At 53.6% G+C, this 17,143-nt stretch overlaps 1 protein-coding gene and 3 non-coding genes across 4 annotated transcripts; all 4 read left to right on the top strand.

Annotated features, from left to right (window-relative positions):
* Positions 1-5,849: 5,849 nt before the first annotated feature.
* NCL (nucleolin) lies at positions 5,850-13,511 on the top strand. Its single transcript, XM_055723804.1, has 15 exons — positions 5,850-6,066; positions 6,658-6,765; positions 7,305-7,590; positions 7,940-8,092; positions 8,413-8,598; positions 8,814-8,897; positions 9,171-9,306; positions 9,688-9,824; positions 10,280-10,406; positions 10,625-10,758; positions 11,105-11,240; positions 11,328-11,479; positions 12,020-12,146; positions 12,591-12,820; positions 13,028-13,511. Exons 1-15 carry the CDS (start codon positions 6,049-6,051, stop codon positions 13,105-13,107), a joined length of 2,094 nt encoding a protein of 697 aa, XP_055579779.1. The 5' UTR covers positions 5,850-6,048; the 3' UTR covers positions 13,108-13,511.
* LOC114017116 (small nucleolar RNA SNORD82) lies at positions 9,011-9,080 on the top strand. The gene has a single exon (XR_003561987.1). It is a non-coding gene; the product is annotated as a small nucleolar RNA SNORD82 (small nucleolar RNA).
* On the top strand, positions 11,631-11,707 carry LOC114017117 (small nucleolar RNA SNORD20). Its single transcript, XR_003561988.1, has one exon. It is a non-coding gene; the product is annotated as a small nucleolar RNA SNORD20 (small nucleolar RNA).
* LOC114017115 (small nucleolar RNA SNORA75) lies at positions 12,326-12,464 on the top strand. The gene has a single exon (XR_003561986.1). It is a non-coding gene; the product is annotated as a small nucleolar RNA SNORA75 (small nucleolar RNA).
* Positions 13,512-17,143: the final 3,632 nt, after the last annotated feature.

The following is a 17,143-nucleotide window of genomic DNA, read 5'->3' as shown; positions in this document are numbered from 1 at the left end:
TTGCTCTACAATTAAAACTGAGCAGGAGAGATGCAGGGTAATTGTCTGCTTTAAGCTTCTCTGATGTTTCATGTGCACGGGGATGTGCTGATGGCTTGTAAGGGATGGGAAGGAGAAGACTTTTCCCAAGAAACCATGTTCTCATCTCCCTCCCAGGACGCAGGCGTCACGATCACACACTTGCCCAGCTTAATGAGACACCATTGGTCATTCAGGACCAGGTTTTGCCTTCGACAGTGCTGACGGTGGGAAAATTATTCCTCCAAGTCTTATTTTTAACGGCAGTCATAGAAAGTTTGAAAGCAGTGACTAACTTGCGCTCTGCCAGTGGGGATTTCTGCAGTGAGAGCTGGTAAGTGAAAGAGCCCAGTGTGCTGCGGGGACAAGGCACAAACAGCCCGAGAGGGGTCCGGGCTGGGGACGTACTTTCAGCCCCCACTTTTAACCTCCTTTCGATGGAGCTTGCTGCGGAGGGGAGGCTGGGGCAGACAGAGGGTGAAAGCTGGGTGGGCTTAGCATCCCTGGCACCGTGCTGGTGACTCCCGAGCTCTGACCTTCCCCAGGCACTTGGGTGGTCTGTACAGCTCAACACTAGCCTGGGTCACTTGAGCTCTGCAGGTACAGTCAAGTGTAAAGTGACCCTCTCCAAAAAGCTCGGCTTGTGGCTGGACCTGCAGATGCAAGCACGAAAACCCTTGGGGTGGCTGTTCCCTCACGTGGGTAAGTTGGGGCAGAAGCTTTGCAAACCTTGTGGATGGGGCTCAGGGGGCAGGTTCAGCTGGGACAACACAGCACAGCAGCCCCCTGGGGAAATGACAGCCCATTTCCCACTAAGCTAAAGCCACCCAGTGTGCCTTCCACCGGCACCGATGCCTGTGCCAAGCACGGTTTTGACTTGGCTCTGCTGGCTGAGACCTGCCAGCTCCCCTGGCAGAGGCTGGGACACGTTATACTGGGCACACATCTGTCTGTGTGTGCCTGTGGGCTGCACGGGGTCCCTGGTGCACTGTGGCTCTGCTCTCTCTGGTGGCATTTGGCTCTGTTCTGCTTTTAAAGGTAAGGACATGGGGAAGCCCCAGGTTCACTGTGCCACGCTGCTCACTGCCTTCACCGAGTGGTGGGTGCCTGTAGCTCCCAAGGCAGGGCTGAGCTCACCCCCCTCACGTGGATACACAAGAACAGAGGAACCGGAGGGGGATTCCTGGTTTCCCAGTTTGGACTCAACAAAGATTTTTTATTTTTTTTTCGATTGAGAACGAAAAAGGAAAGAAAAAACCAATCCCCTGGTTTGGGTTTGCTCCCCCCTCACTACCCAAATTGCTCCACATTTCCCTAGCCTGGTTTCTCTTCTTTATCTCACACCTAATACAAGTCCTCTTTGTTTCAGTCCCACTTTTTTCCCTCACACCATTTTTTCCAGGGCTGCACTTGTTCTTCCAACTGAGCAGAGCCAGAGGGGAGTCTCGCCTGTCCCGGGGGCTCTGTGCAGCTGCTGGGCTTGCTGGGGGCTCACAGGCAGGCGGCAAGGTCCTGCTGCCGGCTCCAGGCAAGGCGTGTTAGGGAGAGGAACTGGTTGCCAGAAGGGACATCTCAGGGGAATTGGCTTCTCCTGGAAATAGAAAAGCCCTTTTTTCTCTCCAGCATACCAGGAACAATCAATGCAAGGAATACTTGGAGGTCATGAGAAGACTAAACACTGCACATACGAAACTCCCTGTATGAGACACCAAGACTTTTCCTCGTCATGAACCCCAGGAAAAGGCACAGCCTCATGCAGGAGGGATGTGCTGGGTTATCACCCATCACCAGTGGGAGCGGCAAAGGGTGTGTCTGGCTTCAGGGACCCATGCCAATCCCTGCAGCATCCCACCTTCAAAAAGGATGTTCCCGAGAGAAGAGAACCCGTACTCTGCCAGGCACTGCTGACTTTCATCCCTGCAGCCCACTGTGTCCCGAGTTGCCCGTTTCAAGGTGCAGGACGTGGCCTGGAGTGCAGCTGCTCAAATCAAATGCCATGTGTCACAGCAAGCCCTGTGCCCACTTTGTGCCATCATTCTTGGGGGCTGACCTCTCTGTATGGCCAAGGCCAGGTGGGTAACGAAGAAAAGACTTAATTAGGGTACCACACAGGCCTGTCTCATTTGATGCCCTGCATTAATCAGGGCCTGGGGAGAGTTTTCTCCACCTGCTATTTGAAGTGAGCTGTGCAGCCGGGAAGAGAAACAACCAGCACTGTGTGCTGACACCACTGCGTTACCATCCATCAGCTGCTCCACGGTACCCACGGGGATGGCTCTGGCTGGCAGCAGGCAAATGGCCGGGGAGCAGCATAACAGGGTGAGGTGGGCACTGTTGGCAGGGGAAGGGGCTTTGCTGGTGGGACATGGGGATGCTCAAGAGGTTTTAACGTAGATCTGAGATGGATAAATGTAATTTTTTTTTTTTTTCTGTTACCTTTGCCAGGCCAGGCCACTGCTTGGACCATGTAGCAGGTGAGCCATGATGCCAGGGGAGCAAGGCTGGGGAGCTTGGGGACACATTTGATGGCATTTCTAGCTTGCTTCGTCCCTCTGAGCCCCCGCGGATGTGTGGCTGGAGGTCCCTGGCAGTTTTGGGCAGCAGCCGCGCCTGTTGCCACGGGTAAAACTTTTCCTCTGCGAAATGCGCTTGGCTGCAGCTTGTGTCTGGCAGGTACCGAAGGTGGGGCTCCCCTGAGACCCCCTCCGTGGGAATGGCGCAGCCAGCAGGCGGGATGTCCCCGGGATGTCCCCGGCATGTCCCGCCCGGCGCCGGGGGCAGCCAGGGCCACCCCCACCCCCCGCGGCCCTTTGTCGCCACCTAGTGGAAACACGAAGCAGCGACCGGGCCCAGGCTGCACGGCACGCCTGGGACACTCTCTCCTCACCTAGGGTCTCTGGGGGGGGTCTCCCCGGGGCAGGTCACCCATCCTGCCTGGCTTTTGGGGAGCCGCATCTGCCTGGCAGCCCAGCTCCCTCCCAGCCCGAGGCAGCGGCAGCCGGGCGAGGTGTCCCCAGCGCTGCCAGGCTGGGGAGAAGCACAGGGGACGAGTTTCTGCTGTGCCAGAAACTGTGAATCCTTGGCAAATCCCTCCTGGGGTCTCTACTAAACCATCTAAATTCATTTTAACTGTGGAATTAGATCAATGTTCCCAAGCTGCAGACATGCTGCAACAAGCGACAGCCATAAAAGCACCAAAAATACATTTACTCCACCAACAGAGCTGTTGAACCTGCTCTTTTGGCCGAATTACTCATTGATGCTGCTCTGCAGACCTCCCTTGGCCCTGAAATTTCTGACGGTACCTGCAGAAGATCAGGGCTGTGCTGTGCTGCTGGGACAGCCTTACAACGTGGTGTATCCCCAGGAAAAGGCTGGCCTTGCTGTCACTCTGGCATCCTCCTGCCCACTGCCAGGGCTGCCCAGAGGTCCTGACCACAGGTGGGATATAAGGGAACAGCCCAGCCTAAATGCTGGCATCTACAGTCCCCTGGCTACCCTCCTCCCTGCAACATCCCTGGCCCTTTATGGCCACAACAGCAGCTGGCAGGGTCGGGCCGTATCCAGACCTGCTCAATGGTGCATGGATTAACGCAGTGCAGCAGGCAGTGTTGGTTCTCACTTGTCTGCACACAGGTGCTGTGCTCCTTCCCCCAAACACCGGGTCCTGCTGCATCCTCAGAGGTGCCAGCACCAGGAACAACCTGCCAGAGCTGAGCACACTGCTGGGAGAGAAGATGGAGTACAGGCCATACCAAGATGTCCCCTGTCAGGACTAGGAACCGAGACTGGCCAGTTGCCAGCCCAGCCCTTTGCTGATCCCACCGCTGACATTATGTTATTAGACACATGCAGTGTCCTGACTGCCAAAACTGCCCCTGGCTGAAGCAACAGTTGTCCCTTTCCCATGGCAAACCAGCCCCCTGCTGGGCACGAAGCAAGGCCAACCCCAGCACTAGCAGCAGATCTGTACGAGCAATGATAATATGGGATTTTGTTGCATCGTCACACGCAGGCAGAATAAGGAGGGAACAATTAGCTCTTGGTTCAGATAAAGATTTCTGCCAGGTCTCTACTTCCTCCATCTCCATCACCCTGCATCCCCATGGGCCACCCCGAGTCTGTGCTGCTGCTTCCCCCGGGCACTCGGTAACAGCTCCTGCAGGATGCAGTCAGTGGTTCATGAGCCTGATGTTACTATTTCACATGCAGAGTCCAGCTGCCCTATACAAGGGGTTTCCCCAGGCAGGATCCCCACCTGCCTGGGTATGTGACCAGGGATGGAACGTGGGCAGTGTCCCCCTCTGTTCCAGCTCCATCCCTCCCCATACTGACTGATGGTGGCAGGCTCTCCACAGGCTGGCTTTCTCCTGGAGAGGTTGACTGATCCCATCATCACCCCTCAGTGAGTGCCCTCAGCTACGACTGCCCACCTGGAACTGCCTCTCCTCACCCAGCAAAGGAAAAAGAGGTACTACGACAGCCCAGGAGCCAGGTATGTTGCCTCACCCACAATGTCTCCATTGCTTTCAGGTATCACTGAGCAACCCAGGGGTGTCTCCTCAACGGCAGCTGCATTTATTGAGAGTTTGGTGGGGCTTTTTTCCTTTAGGGCTCCCTAGCATCTTGCATTCTCCAAGTTAGGGTTTCTCTCAAGCATGCCTGAGAAGGGCAAACGGCTATAGCCACAGACACGTGAGTCAGGAGCCCCCAGGAGCTGGCTGGATGCCCACTTTGAAAGTGGGAGAGGGTGTAAGGCAGCGGGGAAGCCCCAGCAATAGAGGCCACTCATGTCCTTGGGGGACCACCACTCAGGCCTGCCAGCAGACTGGCAAGTTAAACAGGGGTGCTGCATTCCTGGGGTCATCCTACCCCAAATTTATAGCCACTGGGGTAAAACTCCACAGGGAGAAAGCTGGTGTCTTCTTTCAGTGACTGAACTCGGAAGCACTCATCAGGCGAGCACAGGTTTATTTTTTCTGCAGCGTTGGGTCCTTTGTCCCTGCCGGGAGCCACTGGAAGGTGGCAGCTGCAGGGTGCTCCTGTGCCAGCCGCAGCTGCAGCAGCTGCACACCGACCAGCTCCTGGGGGTGCTCCTTCAGGCTGGCCGAGGGGGCTTCGTGCCCCCCAGGGCTGGGAAGGAGGTGCCGGGGGGGAGTGCGGGGGGCGGGGGGGAGGGCAGAGGCAGCGCTGGGGAGGCCCCAGCCCCCTCCCTTTGCCAAGGCCAAAAGGAGAAAGCGTGCTCGGGCTGAGCTGCATCCCCGGAGCCCAACTGCCGCAGAGCCGGCCTGCGAAGCCTGTCCCGACGGCGTGCAAAGGGGCTGGCAGGCCCGATCCCAGCCCCGGGACCCCCGGTCCCTAGTCCCCCCTGCTCCGCTGCCGGGACCCCCGCCCCCCCGCTGCCGGGCCTCCCGCCCCCCCCCCTGCCGCGCTCCCGGGATCCCCAAGCCCAGGACCCCCGGCCCAGGGGACCCCCGACCCCGTCCCAGTTCCCCCACGTGTCCCGCCGCTCGCCACGTGCTCTCCCGCGGCCCCGGCCACGCCCACCCTCAGCTAAGCTCCGCCGCCCAATCAGGGCGCAAGCGCCGAGCTACCGCCCTCTCATTGGCTAACGCCGATTACTCTCGGGCGGGCAGCGCGTCTCCGCGCTCTCGCCCCCCACCTCACTGCCTCGCTCTCGCCGGCGGCTGTAAGGCGCTTTCCCGTTGGCTGATCGCAAACCGCCAGAGATTGGCAGAGAGGCTCGAAGGGCGGAGGCGGCGATTGGCCGGGCGGCGCGCCACGCGCGGCGATTGGCTGAAGCGGGGGCGGAGGGGGCGTGGCGTGGCGGAGGGCTAGGCAAGCGAGCGGAAGGGGCCTGCGCTCCCTCTTTCGTTTCAGTCCCCGGTCCGGGTCGCCAGCGCCTCGCCGCCGCTCCCGCCGCCCGCCCGGGGCCCGCTCCGTTCCTTGCTGCCGCCCCGCCGGCCGTGCCCAGCGCCCTCCTGAACTAGCTCGGCCGCCGCCCCTGCGCCGCCAGGCACCGCCGCCATCATGGTGAAGATCGCCAAGGTGAGGGCGCCGGGCGGGGCGGCGCGCAGCCGCCGGGCGGGAAGCGGAGCGGCCGCCGCCGTGGCGGGCGGCGGGCGGATGGTGATGGGTTGGGAGCGGGGGGCGCCGGGCCGCCCGCCCGCCGCCGGTTCCACGGGCCGCGCGGCCGTTTGCAGGCCTCCCCTCCCGCACCGTGAAGATGGCGGCGGGGGGCGGGGCCGCGGCCGCGCGTTCGGGGGGGCGGCTTTGGGCATCGGCCCGGCCCGTTCCCCGCCGCGGTGGCGCGCGCGGAGGCCCGGCCGCGGGCGGGGGGAGGGGGCCGCGATCGGGGCCGGAGGAGGGGGAGGGGGGCACCTCGGCGCGCGCAGCCCGGGGGGGGGGGGGGGGCGGGGCTACACCGTACTGCGCGGCCACGTGGTGCGCCGGGGAGAGCGAGCACGTGGGAGCGCGCGGCGCCCCCCGCCCGCCCCGGGAGGGCCCCATTGCCCCGGTCCGGGGGCGGCGATACCGGGCCGGGGCGGCGGGATCGTGGCTGTGCCGCTCGCTCCTCGGCGGGGAAGGTGGGGGTGGCGAGGGGGCGAATGCCGCCTAACAGCCCGCGCTCTTTTTCAGACTCCCAAGAATCAGATCAAACAGAAAAAAATGGCTCCTCCCCCCAAAAAGGTGGAGGAGAGCGAGGAAGAGGAGTCCTCGGAGCTGGAGGAAAGCAGCGGGGAGGAGGTAAGGGGCCGGGCACGTGCCGCAGGTGTCACAAGGGCTGGGGGTGCACTGGGTTTGACAGGGGGTCGATGTTAACAGCCAGCCGGTGCCTGTCGGTTACCTGCGGCTGCAGCATAAACCTGATGTCACAAGAGAAAAGGGACGTGGGGAAAACTCGCGCGGGAGGTAGGTCTGGGCTTCCAGGCTTTGGGAGGGCTGCGGGGCTCTTAGAGCTGCCCTGGGGTGACGACGATCGGCAGTAAGTGACTTGCCACACACAAGTAATAAGCCAGACTGAAAATTTCAAGCTACCAAATGCCCCTAGGGAGATTACTGGTCTTGCTTCGGGACCAGGGAGTTTGGAGATGCTTTAATGTTCCATAAGTTGTGAAAAACTTGAAAAAGCTGGTTTTGAGCCTTAGGAAGTTTAACAGAATAGGCAACTAAGGTCATTGAGCGGAAACAAAGTCTGTCAGAAGGATAGGCTTTAGGTTGCAGTTCCCATATATTAGCCTCGTCGTTTAGAGGGCCAGCATGTCTTACACTAGGGTGTATTTCAGGTGATCCCTCAGAAGAAACAACAAAAAGCAGCAGTTACACCAGCCAAGAAGGCTGCTACCCCTGCAAAGAAGGTCGCTACTCCTGCAAAAAAGGCAGTTACACCTGCCAAGAAGGCTGTGGCTACTCCGGCTAAAAAGGCTGTGGCTACTCCAGCTAAAAAGGCTGCCATCCTAACCAAAGGAGCGAAAAATGGAAAGAATGCCAAGAAGGAGGAGAGTGAGGAGGAAGATGAAGATGATGAGGAAGATGATGAGGAGGAGGAGGAAGAAGATGAAGAAGATTCTGGTAAGTTAATTTTGAAATACGTATCCATTCTTGCATAAGTGGACTGAAGCTGGTCCAGTCAGGTTGCTGAATTTGAATACCTTTGGGATTGAAAGTTTAGTATGATTTAATAGTTGTGAGAAGGGGCTTCATTGATTAAAAGGTGGTGAGGAAGGAAAGGGGGGTAATCGGTGACGTTTGGAGAAGAACTTGGGCTGCAGCTGTGTTATGTTGCGGCATGTGAAGCATCTTCTAGTTTTCTGACTGTCCTTTCCTGAACTTAGCCAAAATCTCCTGAAAGAAAAGTAATTTTACTAGTAGTTTGAAGGCTGAGTGGTGTGGGTAAATGCTTGCTGTATTGTTGGTGCAGATGAGGAAGAGGAACCACCAATGCCTGTGAAGCCTGCAGCCAAAAAACCTGCAGCAGTACCAGCCAAAAAGCCTGCAGTTGTGCCAGTAAAACAAGAATCTGAAGAAGAGGACGAGGATGAAGATGAGGATGACGATGATGAGGAAGATGATGGTAAGTGAGATTAAGGAAAACTTTGCAGTGCTCAGCTGATTTTAGATGAATGCTGTTGTCCATTAAATGTGGCTGAGTGGGTGTTTATTTAGCTTGGTTGCTGGTTAAACTCTTGGGGAACAGGTACTGTTTTTTAATGCAACAAAGAGGGAGAGCCAGCTTTTATAAACACTATAAATATATTAAACCTGTTTCATGAGAACATACAAACTTAAGGAAGCATGAAAACCACTATTGTATTTCACAAGATTTTCTTTTCTTGGTCTCAAAAGGGGCTTGATCTTGAACGTGTCTGAAATCTTGTGCTCAATTTGTTTCAGAGTCTGAAGATGATGAGGCCATGGACACAACCCCCGTTCAAGTGAAAAAACTTACTCCAGCAAAGGCTGCACCAGTGAAAGCCAAGGCAGACTCTGAAGATGAGGAAGATGAAGAAGATGAGGATGAAGATGAGGAGGATGAGGATGAGGATGAAGAGGATGCCGAGGAGGAAAGTGAGGATGAAAGTGAGTTTAAATGTTTTTGAGATCATAACTGTCTTAAGAGGAAAGATTCATGAGAAAAATCTTTGTCTGTCATGGTCTTTTGGGCTGAGAAATAGTTGTTGTAGTGATGAGAGAAGGTCCCGTGTATGACTGGTGTGAAAATTATTGCTCCTGTATTGATCCAGTATAGGAGAAGTTGTTCTGTATTTTTCATGGTGTGTGTTCTTTTACCACAGAACCTGTCAAGGAAGCACCTGGAAAGAGGAAGAAAGAAATGGCCAATAAAAGTGCACCAGAGGCCAAGAAAAAGAAAACAGACGGTAGGTGATGTGGGATCATCAAGCAGTGCTTGTTTCATGGACTGTTACTGGGACAGTGCATAGCTGTGAAGGAACAGGATGCTGGTACATAACTGAAGGGACAGGTTTTTTCCAGCACAAATGATGATTATAAGGGACTTAATACTGAAGTGTGATGTCACTTTAGAGCAGAAACTGATGTGCTAAAGCTTTCCGGAGTCCGGCTTCTTAAAAAAAAAAAATAACCACAACCTGCCTTAAAACCCCAGATTCTGATTATCTTCTCATTTAAAGGGCCGACTTCAGCTTTCTCCCTCTTCGTGGGAAATTTGGTCCCCACCAAGGAGTATGAAGAACTGAAGACTGGCATCAAAGACTTCTTTGGGAAGAAGAATATTGAAGTTTTAGATGTCAGAATCGGTGCCTCCAAGTGAGTTCATCAGTAGAACTTAGCTGCCTATTTCTTTTGATTGGCAGGAATTTGTTTGGAGGGGTGTAACTGCTGATGCTAGTTCCCTTAGGATGCTGGGATGGTTGCTAGGTAATGAATGGAAGCTGGAAGAGAGGCACGGTACTGATAAGTGTATAATACTTGCTTGGTTTGCAGCTTTTTCAGACAGTATTTCCATAAAGGAAGAGCTGCCACTTCAGTTACATAGCTGTTCTCTGCCGTTGTTTTGGTTATGTGGGCTGGTTAGCATTTATTAACAGTCTAACTTGACCAGCGGGGACCTCTCTGGTTTTGGGTTTGTTTGTGTCCCCTGCTACTACAGATGGATCACCTTAAATAGTAAGGTTACCCTTCTTTCAGGCGATTCGGCTATGTAGACTTTTCATCTGCTGAAGATCTGGATAAAGCTCTCCAAATGAATGGAAAGAAGTTAATGGGTTCCGAAGTCAAACTGGAAAAAGCAAAGAGCAAGGAAACAATAAAAGAAAATAAGAAAGGTATGGCCCATAACTCGTAACTGCCTGTGCACATCAATGAAAAGCTGTCATCATCAGGCTGGAGCAGTGTTACTGGTGGCTGCTCTTCTATGCCTTTAAGGCAGATCATCCTGGTTGGAGCTCTGTATCATAAACAGTTTCTCAAATGCTTACATACCGATGGACAAGTTCAGACTGAAATGTCTGGAAATGTGATTCTGAAAAACAGTGTGCATTGGGGGCACTGAGGAGGAGATCTGGTTCTTCCTGAAGTTTTAGGACCTGTTTTCTGAACTTGATGCACTTAAGAGGAGTAGAATGGTAGCCTAATAAACTTCTGTAATAGTTGCTTTTTCAGCTTCTGAAACTGCTTTATTTTCTGCTGGATCAACTCACTGATTCTCACTGATCTGGCAGCATAGATGAGACAGGGGTTTTCGCTGGTAACGTGATAGTAACTTTTTCTCTCTTTGCAGAGAGAGATGCTAGGACACTGTTTGTGAAGAATCTGCCCTATCGCTTAACTGAAGATGAAATAAGAGAGGTGTTTGAAAACGCACAAGAAATCAGAATAGTAATGAACAAGGAGGGGAACAGCAAAGGGTACGTAGCTGAGAGGACTGTTGGATGTTTGCTGTTCCTTAAACTCTTGGCATATTCCAGTAAGCTTGTGTGTTCTTTAGCTTCCTTAAGGAACCTCCTGCAGTAGGTGTACTGAAAATACTTTGAAGCCTTTTTCTTGACGTCCTTCCCCCTCCTTGTTCATGAACTTAGTCATTCCTGGAAGGAAGCATTTGCTTATGTTCTTCTCTGTGCTGTAGGATGGCCTATGTTGAATTTAAATCAGAAGCTGAGGCAAACAAAGCTCTGGAGGAGAAGCAGGGCACCGAGATTGATGGTCGTGCCATGGTCGTTGACTTCACTGGTGAGAAGAGTCATCAAGAACATCAGAAAGGTACTTTTCTAGACCAATAGCATGCATACAAATGACATACACAAGATTTAATTCTACTTGGTTCAGAAGTAGATTAGCTTGAAGTACTGCAGGAAAATGGTATCGGGAAGGGACCTTTTGCCTGACTTGTACTCTGCATCCTGTGCATTTCATGTCTACTGCATGATTCGAGACAAGGGGGGGCAGCTAGTGTAGGTGACCAAAACAGCGTTGCGGTTGGCCTTGTGCCTCACCTTGAGGTGAGGAGGGGGCAACAACTACTCTTACCCTAGAAGAGTGTCTTGTGACTAGAGGAAGAGAGCTCTTCTTCCAAACTGGCACTTACAGCACTGAGTTTTCTCCGTAGGAGGTGGAGAGAGGGAGTCAAAGACCCTAATTGTCAACAACCTCTCCTACGCTGCTTCAGAAGAGACTCTCCAGGAACTGTTTAAGAAAGCTTCTTCCATCAAGATGCCACAGAACAACCAGGGCAGGCCTAAAGGGTACGTTGTGCCAGACTCCTGAGTTGGCACTGTGAATGACTTGCCTCTTGTCCTCTCAGGCTGACTGAAATCTTCTCCTCCAAATAGGTATGCATTTGTAGAATTTCCCACAACTGAGGATGCTAAAGAGGCATTGAATTCCTATAACAACACAGAGATTGAAGGCAGAGCAATCAGACTGGAATTTAGTTCACCAGCATGGCAGAAAGGGAACATGAATGCAAGAGGAGGGTTTAATCGTAAGTGTTCCATGTTTGATCATTTGATCTTGAGATACCTGTGGGCAGGAGTGTACCGTTCATGGAAACATAGGGCTGCTTTAAAAAAAAAAAACACCAAACCACAAGGCATGCCTGTGGAGTGAAAGACTGGCATCTTGAGTGAATGGGCTGGATATGATGACTGATTATCTGAAATGCTGATGAAAAAATTGCCTAAGTCCTCTAGATAGTCAAGTGCTGATCCAGCAGTGTCTGTCCTGTTAGTATCCCTATTGATAAGATGCAGGCATCTATTTAAAAAAAGAAAGGGGGAGCGGGGGAGAATTATTTTGACAGTACCAGGCTGGTTGGTGGGAGATACTTTGATGTCAGGTTCTAACTGCAGTCCTGAAAAAGTTTTCAAGGACTTCTTTAAGTACCTGAGCTGTTCCTTCAAAACAAACCCCTTAGACCTGTGAGCTGTTCCAGGGGCCAGTAATGCAAGCTGGATGTGATGTTAAGAAACTGATGGTTGCCTTCCTCAAGCTTACTGATCTCTGAATTTTTCTCTTACCTCAGAACAAAGCAAAACGTTGTTTGTCAGAGGCCTTTCTGAGGACACCACAGAGGAGACACTAAAAGAATCATTTGAAGGCTCTATAAGTGCTAGAATAGTCACAGATAGAGACACTGGATCATCTAAAGGGTATGTTTAATGCCACCTGGCATGATTTTAGTTGCTACAAAGAGCATCACTTCAGCAGGTTTGTACATCTTGGGGTGTTTCTCGTGTTCATGCGGGTGATTCTTTGAAGCTAGTAAATCGCATGGAACCAGGGGACAGGCTTACAGCTTCGGCTCTGGTCGTGGCGGGCAGCGTGTGCTCACTTCTCAATGAGCTCCTTCCTGCCAACAAATCCGTGGCAGCCTATGGATTCGCACGAGAAGAATATTAACTGTGCAGTACTGGCAAACTCGCAATGGGCTTCCATCGATTGTGATTAGCCACTGCTGTTTGACAAGTTAACGTGGCCCTGGTCCCTGTGTGGCTGCAGAAGCGTGGGTGTTTGTTTCTGACAGGATAAAGCACCCGTAGGTGGTGCTACGGCTGGTGGAGTTTTGACTGTCTCTCTCTGAACCCTTTTCCTAGGTTTGGATTTGTGGACTTCAGCTCCCCAGAAGATGCCAAAGCAGCTAAAGAAGCCATGGAGGATGGAGAGATAGATGGAAATAAAGTGATCCTTGACTTTGCCAAGCCAAAGGGTGAATTTCAACGTGGCGGTGGTTTTGGTGGTGGATTTGGTGGTCGTGGTGGCAGAGGAGGAGGCCGAGGAGGAAGAGGTGGATTTGGTGGCAGAGGTGGTGGCAGAGGATTTGGAGGTAAGAAGAAGCAAGTGCTGCTGTTCTAAGGGGAGGGGGTGTGCTCAAAAACAACCCAAAGCCATTCTTGGGTTTATGGTGTGGTGCCACCACAGAGTGCTTGATGTGAATTTGTTTTCATGTGTGTGCCGGGATGGGTTTGGAAGGGCGGTGGTGTCTGTGCAGGGGTGCCTGTAACTCTGCTTCTTGTAATAATTTTCTTTCTAGGTAGAGGAGGTGGCTTCCGAGGAGGCAGAGGAGGAGGTGGAGATCACAAGCCACAAGGGAAGAAGATAAAGTTTGAATAAACTTCCCCTTTCCTTTCCCTTCTCCTGCTCTCTGAGACTATCTGAAAGGACTCCGGGGGTTTTTATTCTCCTTTGATCTTGGCGGAGCCTTCGGAGGACATTCCAAGATGCGAAGCAGTACTGTGAGCCACTTGGAAGATACGATTTTCATTTCAAGGAAGAGAGAGCAAGCCATTTTGACTGCTTGCCCATTCAAACGGAACTTTTTAAAAAAATGAGCGATAGATGTGGGAATTTTCCCTCTTGTCTGTGAGTTGTCTTGAATTTATAATGTTTTACCCATGTACAAAAATATTTTTTTTTTCCTATAAACTTCTGTAGCATTTTTGCTGTAAAAATGCAGAATGTTTTATCATTTGTGCTTCAGCACCCTGTCTTGGACAGATTAAAAGGACCTAAACTGGTTCGTGTTACTTCTGTGCCACTAAATGAAGCAGGGCTGTGAGAAATGTCTGTCTTGAACCTTTTCTCCCTTAATGTCCCAGGCAGCAGCTAGTGTCCTGCTTTGCTGTAACCTGTGTCAGCACCCAAATAACATACGTGTGCTATGTTTAACGTGCTTGCAAGAATAGGGGAGGAGAATATGATTGGTAAGGTAAGCCCTGTGACCACAACCATGGTGGTTTGTTTTTGGTTTTTTTTTTACTGAAGATGTATGTGATGTTGCATGCTAGCCACTTGGGTTTTTTTACTCTCTTTTTTACAAATGAGTAAATTGGATCTTGTACCAAGGCCCTGCAGCTCAGTCACCCTTTCCTACAGACACTGTGTTTTGTGCTTCGTTCCAAATTGTCTTCTCTTGTCTTGTCCTCCCTAAGTGTGATTGCAGATGCATTGAAACAGGGGCTTGGGGAAAGGAGCCGCTTGTTGCCTTGACCCACACGTATGCCTTTGGGTGTTCATCAGGCTTGGTGAGGGTGACTGCTTCCACTGGAGTGGGGATGAAGGTGGTAGGTCCTGTCTGCAGTAGTCACTGGCCTCTTCCAGCTAGTCACTTGGCTGGTGTCCTGCAGTGGCGGTTGGGGGACAGCAGTGCTCTTGAGTGCCTGCAAGCTGTGGGTGCAGAAACCCTCGGCCGGGCTGTGGGATTCTGCTTCCCAGGGAGCAGGCACTGACCTTGACCCTCAGTTCTGGCTGTGGGTGCAGCCAGCTCACCCCTCCTGGTGTATTGGCACCACGGGGACCTGTCACAGCCCCTCGAACACTGCTGGGTATGGATTCCTAATGCGCAGCCCCTGCAGGGGGAAAAAGGGTTCTGTGCAGGTAAAAAGGTTTATATACTGCGGGGGTAGGGTTGCCTTTGGCTTCGCTTCTCGCCGGACCCCTGAGGAGGGGTTTGTGCGTCGGTCCCCCCCGTCGCGGAGGGCGCGGGGGCTCCTCCAGCCCTGGGCATCAGCCATCTTAGAGCGGCGCCCGAGCCCCGGCGGCAAATGGTCGGAGGGCGGCGGCGGCGGGACCGGCCGCCAGGGGGCAGCACTCGCCCGCGCAGCCGGGTGCCGCCAGGGGGCAGCACCAGCCCGCGCAGCCGGGCCGGGGCCAGGGCCGGGCCGAGGGGCCGGGTCCCAGGGGCTCCGCACCCGCCTGGGGGTGTGTGTGGATGGCAGTGGATGTCGTGCGCAGTGCCCCGGATCCTGCATGGCTCGGAGGCCTCCCCCGTGTGAGGGAAGCTGAGTTGGGGGCTGCAGCATCCTTCCTATCCGTGCTGTCACTTGCATCCTTGTCCCCAGCTGTGCCCCATGGAGCCCAGCTGCACTGTAACACTGGGGCCCTGTTCCCACTCTGGGGCTCTGGATCCTTGGCTGGAGCATTTGCTTGCACCTTGGTACCCTGCCACAGCTGGAGGAGGCAGCCCTGGGGCAGGTCACACTGCAGAGGAGAAGGGCAAAAGCATCCACAAGTGTATCTGCTCAGCGTTTGCCTTGTGTCCCACCTGTGAAGTGTTTGGTGCCATGGGCAAGCTGGCCCTGGTGGCAGGTGGTCCAGCCTGCCATATCCAGCGTGTCCTGGTCCCCCTTGCTGGCCTCTCTGCTCCCCATCACCCTGCTGAGGAGCCAGCCCTGAAACCGAGCCCCCAGTGCCCAAACACTGAGGTGAGACCCGTGGGCTCATCCATGGCTTTCCTCTTCACCCCCCAGGTCCATACCTGATGCGGGTTTGTCCCTGTGGATGTGGCTTGCTCTGCTCTGGGGTCACTGCTGCCCCATGGCCTGTGTATCCTACTGCGCTATGGAGAGGGGATGTCAGGCTATGGAGAGGGGATGTCAGGCGGTGGTGGTGGTGGTGGTGGGAAAAGGCAATGAGCCAGGTCCTGCCATGGAGAGCGTGACAGAGGCAGCAAGGTGGCGATCTCCTTCAGCATAAGGAGAGAGGGTGTTCAAACAAAACAGGTGAGTTTCCAAACCTGCTGTATGTAGCAGCTCTTCCCAGGGAGGGTGAGGTGAGGTGCTCCTCACTCCAGGGCACCAGCACAATCTGAAGTTCAGCTGGAGATTTCAAATGCAGCTGGAGGAATGCACGGAAGAGAGAAAACATCCACCGGCTCTTGTTAAACGCCATGCCAGGCTCTGCAAGGAAGCTGTGCCAAGCTGGAGCAGGGCAGCCACAGCCCTGAAATGCCACACCAGGCAGCGGTTTTGCCACTGGATCCCATTGCCAGGTTTCATTCCCAACCAGCCAGGCTGACTGGGCCAGCAGAAACCTGCTAGCAGTGACATGAGGTGAGGGCTTGTGGGTTTTTTTCCTTCTTCTTTCAACCTTTATTTAGAAACTAGAATGTTCACCAAATCTACAAGATTTCTCTGTACAGGTCCCACCAGGTGAAGAACAGCAGCGAGAGATTTCTGCGCGCAGCCCTGGCTCACCGTATGCACCGCTACGGAGGGCGAGAGCTGTCCCTGCGTATAGGATAAATACACAGCTAACGTACTGTACCTGACATAAATTATGGAGGTGTCAATTTGGATTTCTGAACTCACTCCTGTTGGAAGGAGGGAGGGGACGGGAAAGCAGAGTGTTGTGTGCCGAAAATGCCCCTGGGGCAAGTCTCTGCCCTGCACTGCTGGCACTTGCCCCAGGGATGCGGTGCTGCTGGGTGCATCCTAAATCAAATTTCACAGTATTGCCACTAGCCCCAGTACCAAGGGCCGAGCCCTGGGCAGCAGTGGGCTCTTTCTCTTCCTCCTTTCCAAATCTGCGACTGGGCAGATGAGGGACACTGGCCAAGAGGTTGTGGGGCTTGGCAGGAGGGTGCCTTTTCTGGCTGGTTTATAGGCCCTTTTTTTTTTTTTTTTTTTTTTTTTTTTTTTTTCTTCCTTGTTTTCTAACCTGGGGAACATACAGACTTGGAGTAAATGAAACAGGCCCATTTCCAAAACACATTCAAAAAAGGAAAGAAAAAAAAAAAAAGGCACTGCACAGGGGGACCTTTGAGGTAGTCAATATTTTTTCCCTTCAATGTCTGGCACCAGAGAGGGAGAGAGAGGGAATGCACACATGCCACGTTTCACTGTGCGTGGTCAGGGCCACGGATGGGGTTGTACATGTTCGTACATGACATGGACATCTGTGTGCGCAGAGCATGTGCCTGGGAGCTGGCATGCCAGGGCCTGTGCATGCGTGTGGCTTTGCACATGCCTGTGGCTTTGCTGACACCTGCGGTTGGTGGCTGGAGAGCATCTGTGGCCACATGTCTCTCTGTGTTGGGGGGGGTGTCCATCACAACAGCTGGCTTGGGGCTCCCCCTGACAGCTCCAGTGGTCCTTTCAGCCCAAAGAAAGAGGGCCATGTCTTGTGGTACCACTCCTTGTCATGCTTCTGAGCCTCATCCTGTAGAACACTGCAACAGCCCTGAGAGGGGCAGATACGGTGTGAAACACCAGCTCTCCTTCACCTTGTCCCGTTGGACCCTGCTCTGTGTACCAGGCCAGGACCGATACTCTCCAACCTGCCCTGGAACATCGTGCTTGCTGCAAAACCAGGGCTGAGCCTGAAGCAGCCATGCATGTGGTCTTTGGGGTCTGTTGTCCCCTTCTGAGGC

This window comes from Falco cherrug, chromosome 11, assembly GCF_023634085.1.
Source record: "Falco cherrug isolate bFalChe1 chromosome 11, bFalChe1.pri, whole genome shotgun sequence".
Classification (NCBI taxonomy): domain Eukaryota; kingdom Metazoa; phylum Chordata; class Aves; order Falconiformes; family Falconidae; genus Falco; species Falco cherrug.
The sequence above is the reverse complement of the archived record's forward strand: the minus strand, read 5'-3'. Positions and strand labels throughout refer to the sequence as shown.

Excerpts from the sequence above, each read along its gene's own strand:
- NCL (XM_055723804.1), top strand. Across the intron at positions 7,591-7,939 it reads AGAAGATGAAGAAGATTCTG|ATGAGGAAGAGGAACCACCA; the intron begins GTAAGTTAATTT and ends TTGTTGGTGCAG. Across the intron at positions 9,825-10,279 it reads AATAAAAGAAAATAAGAAAG|AGAGAGATGCTAGGACACTG; the intron begins GTATGGCCCATA and ends CTCTCTTTGCAG.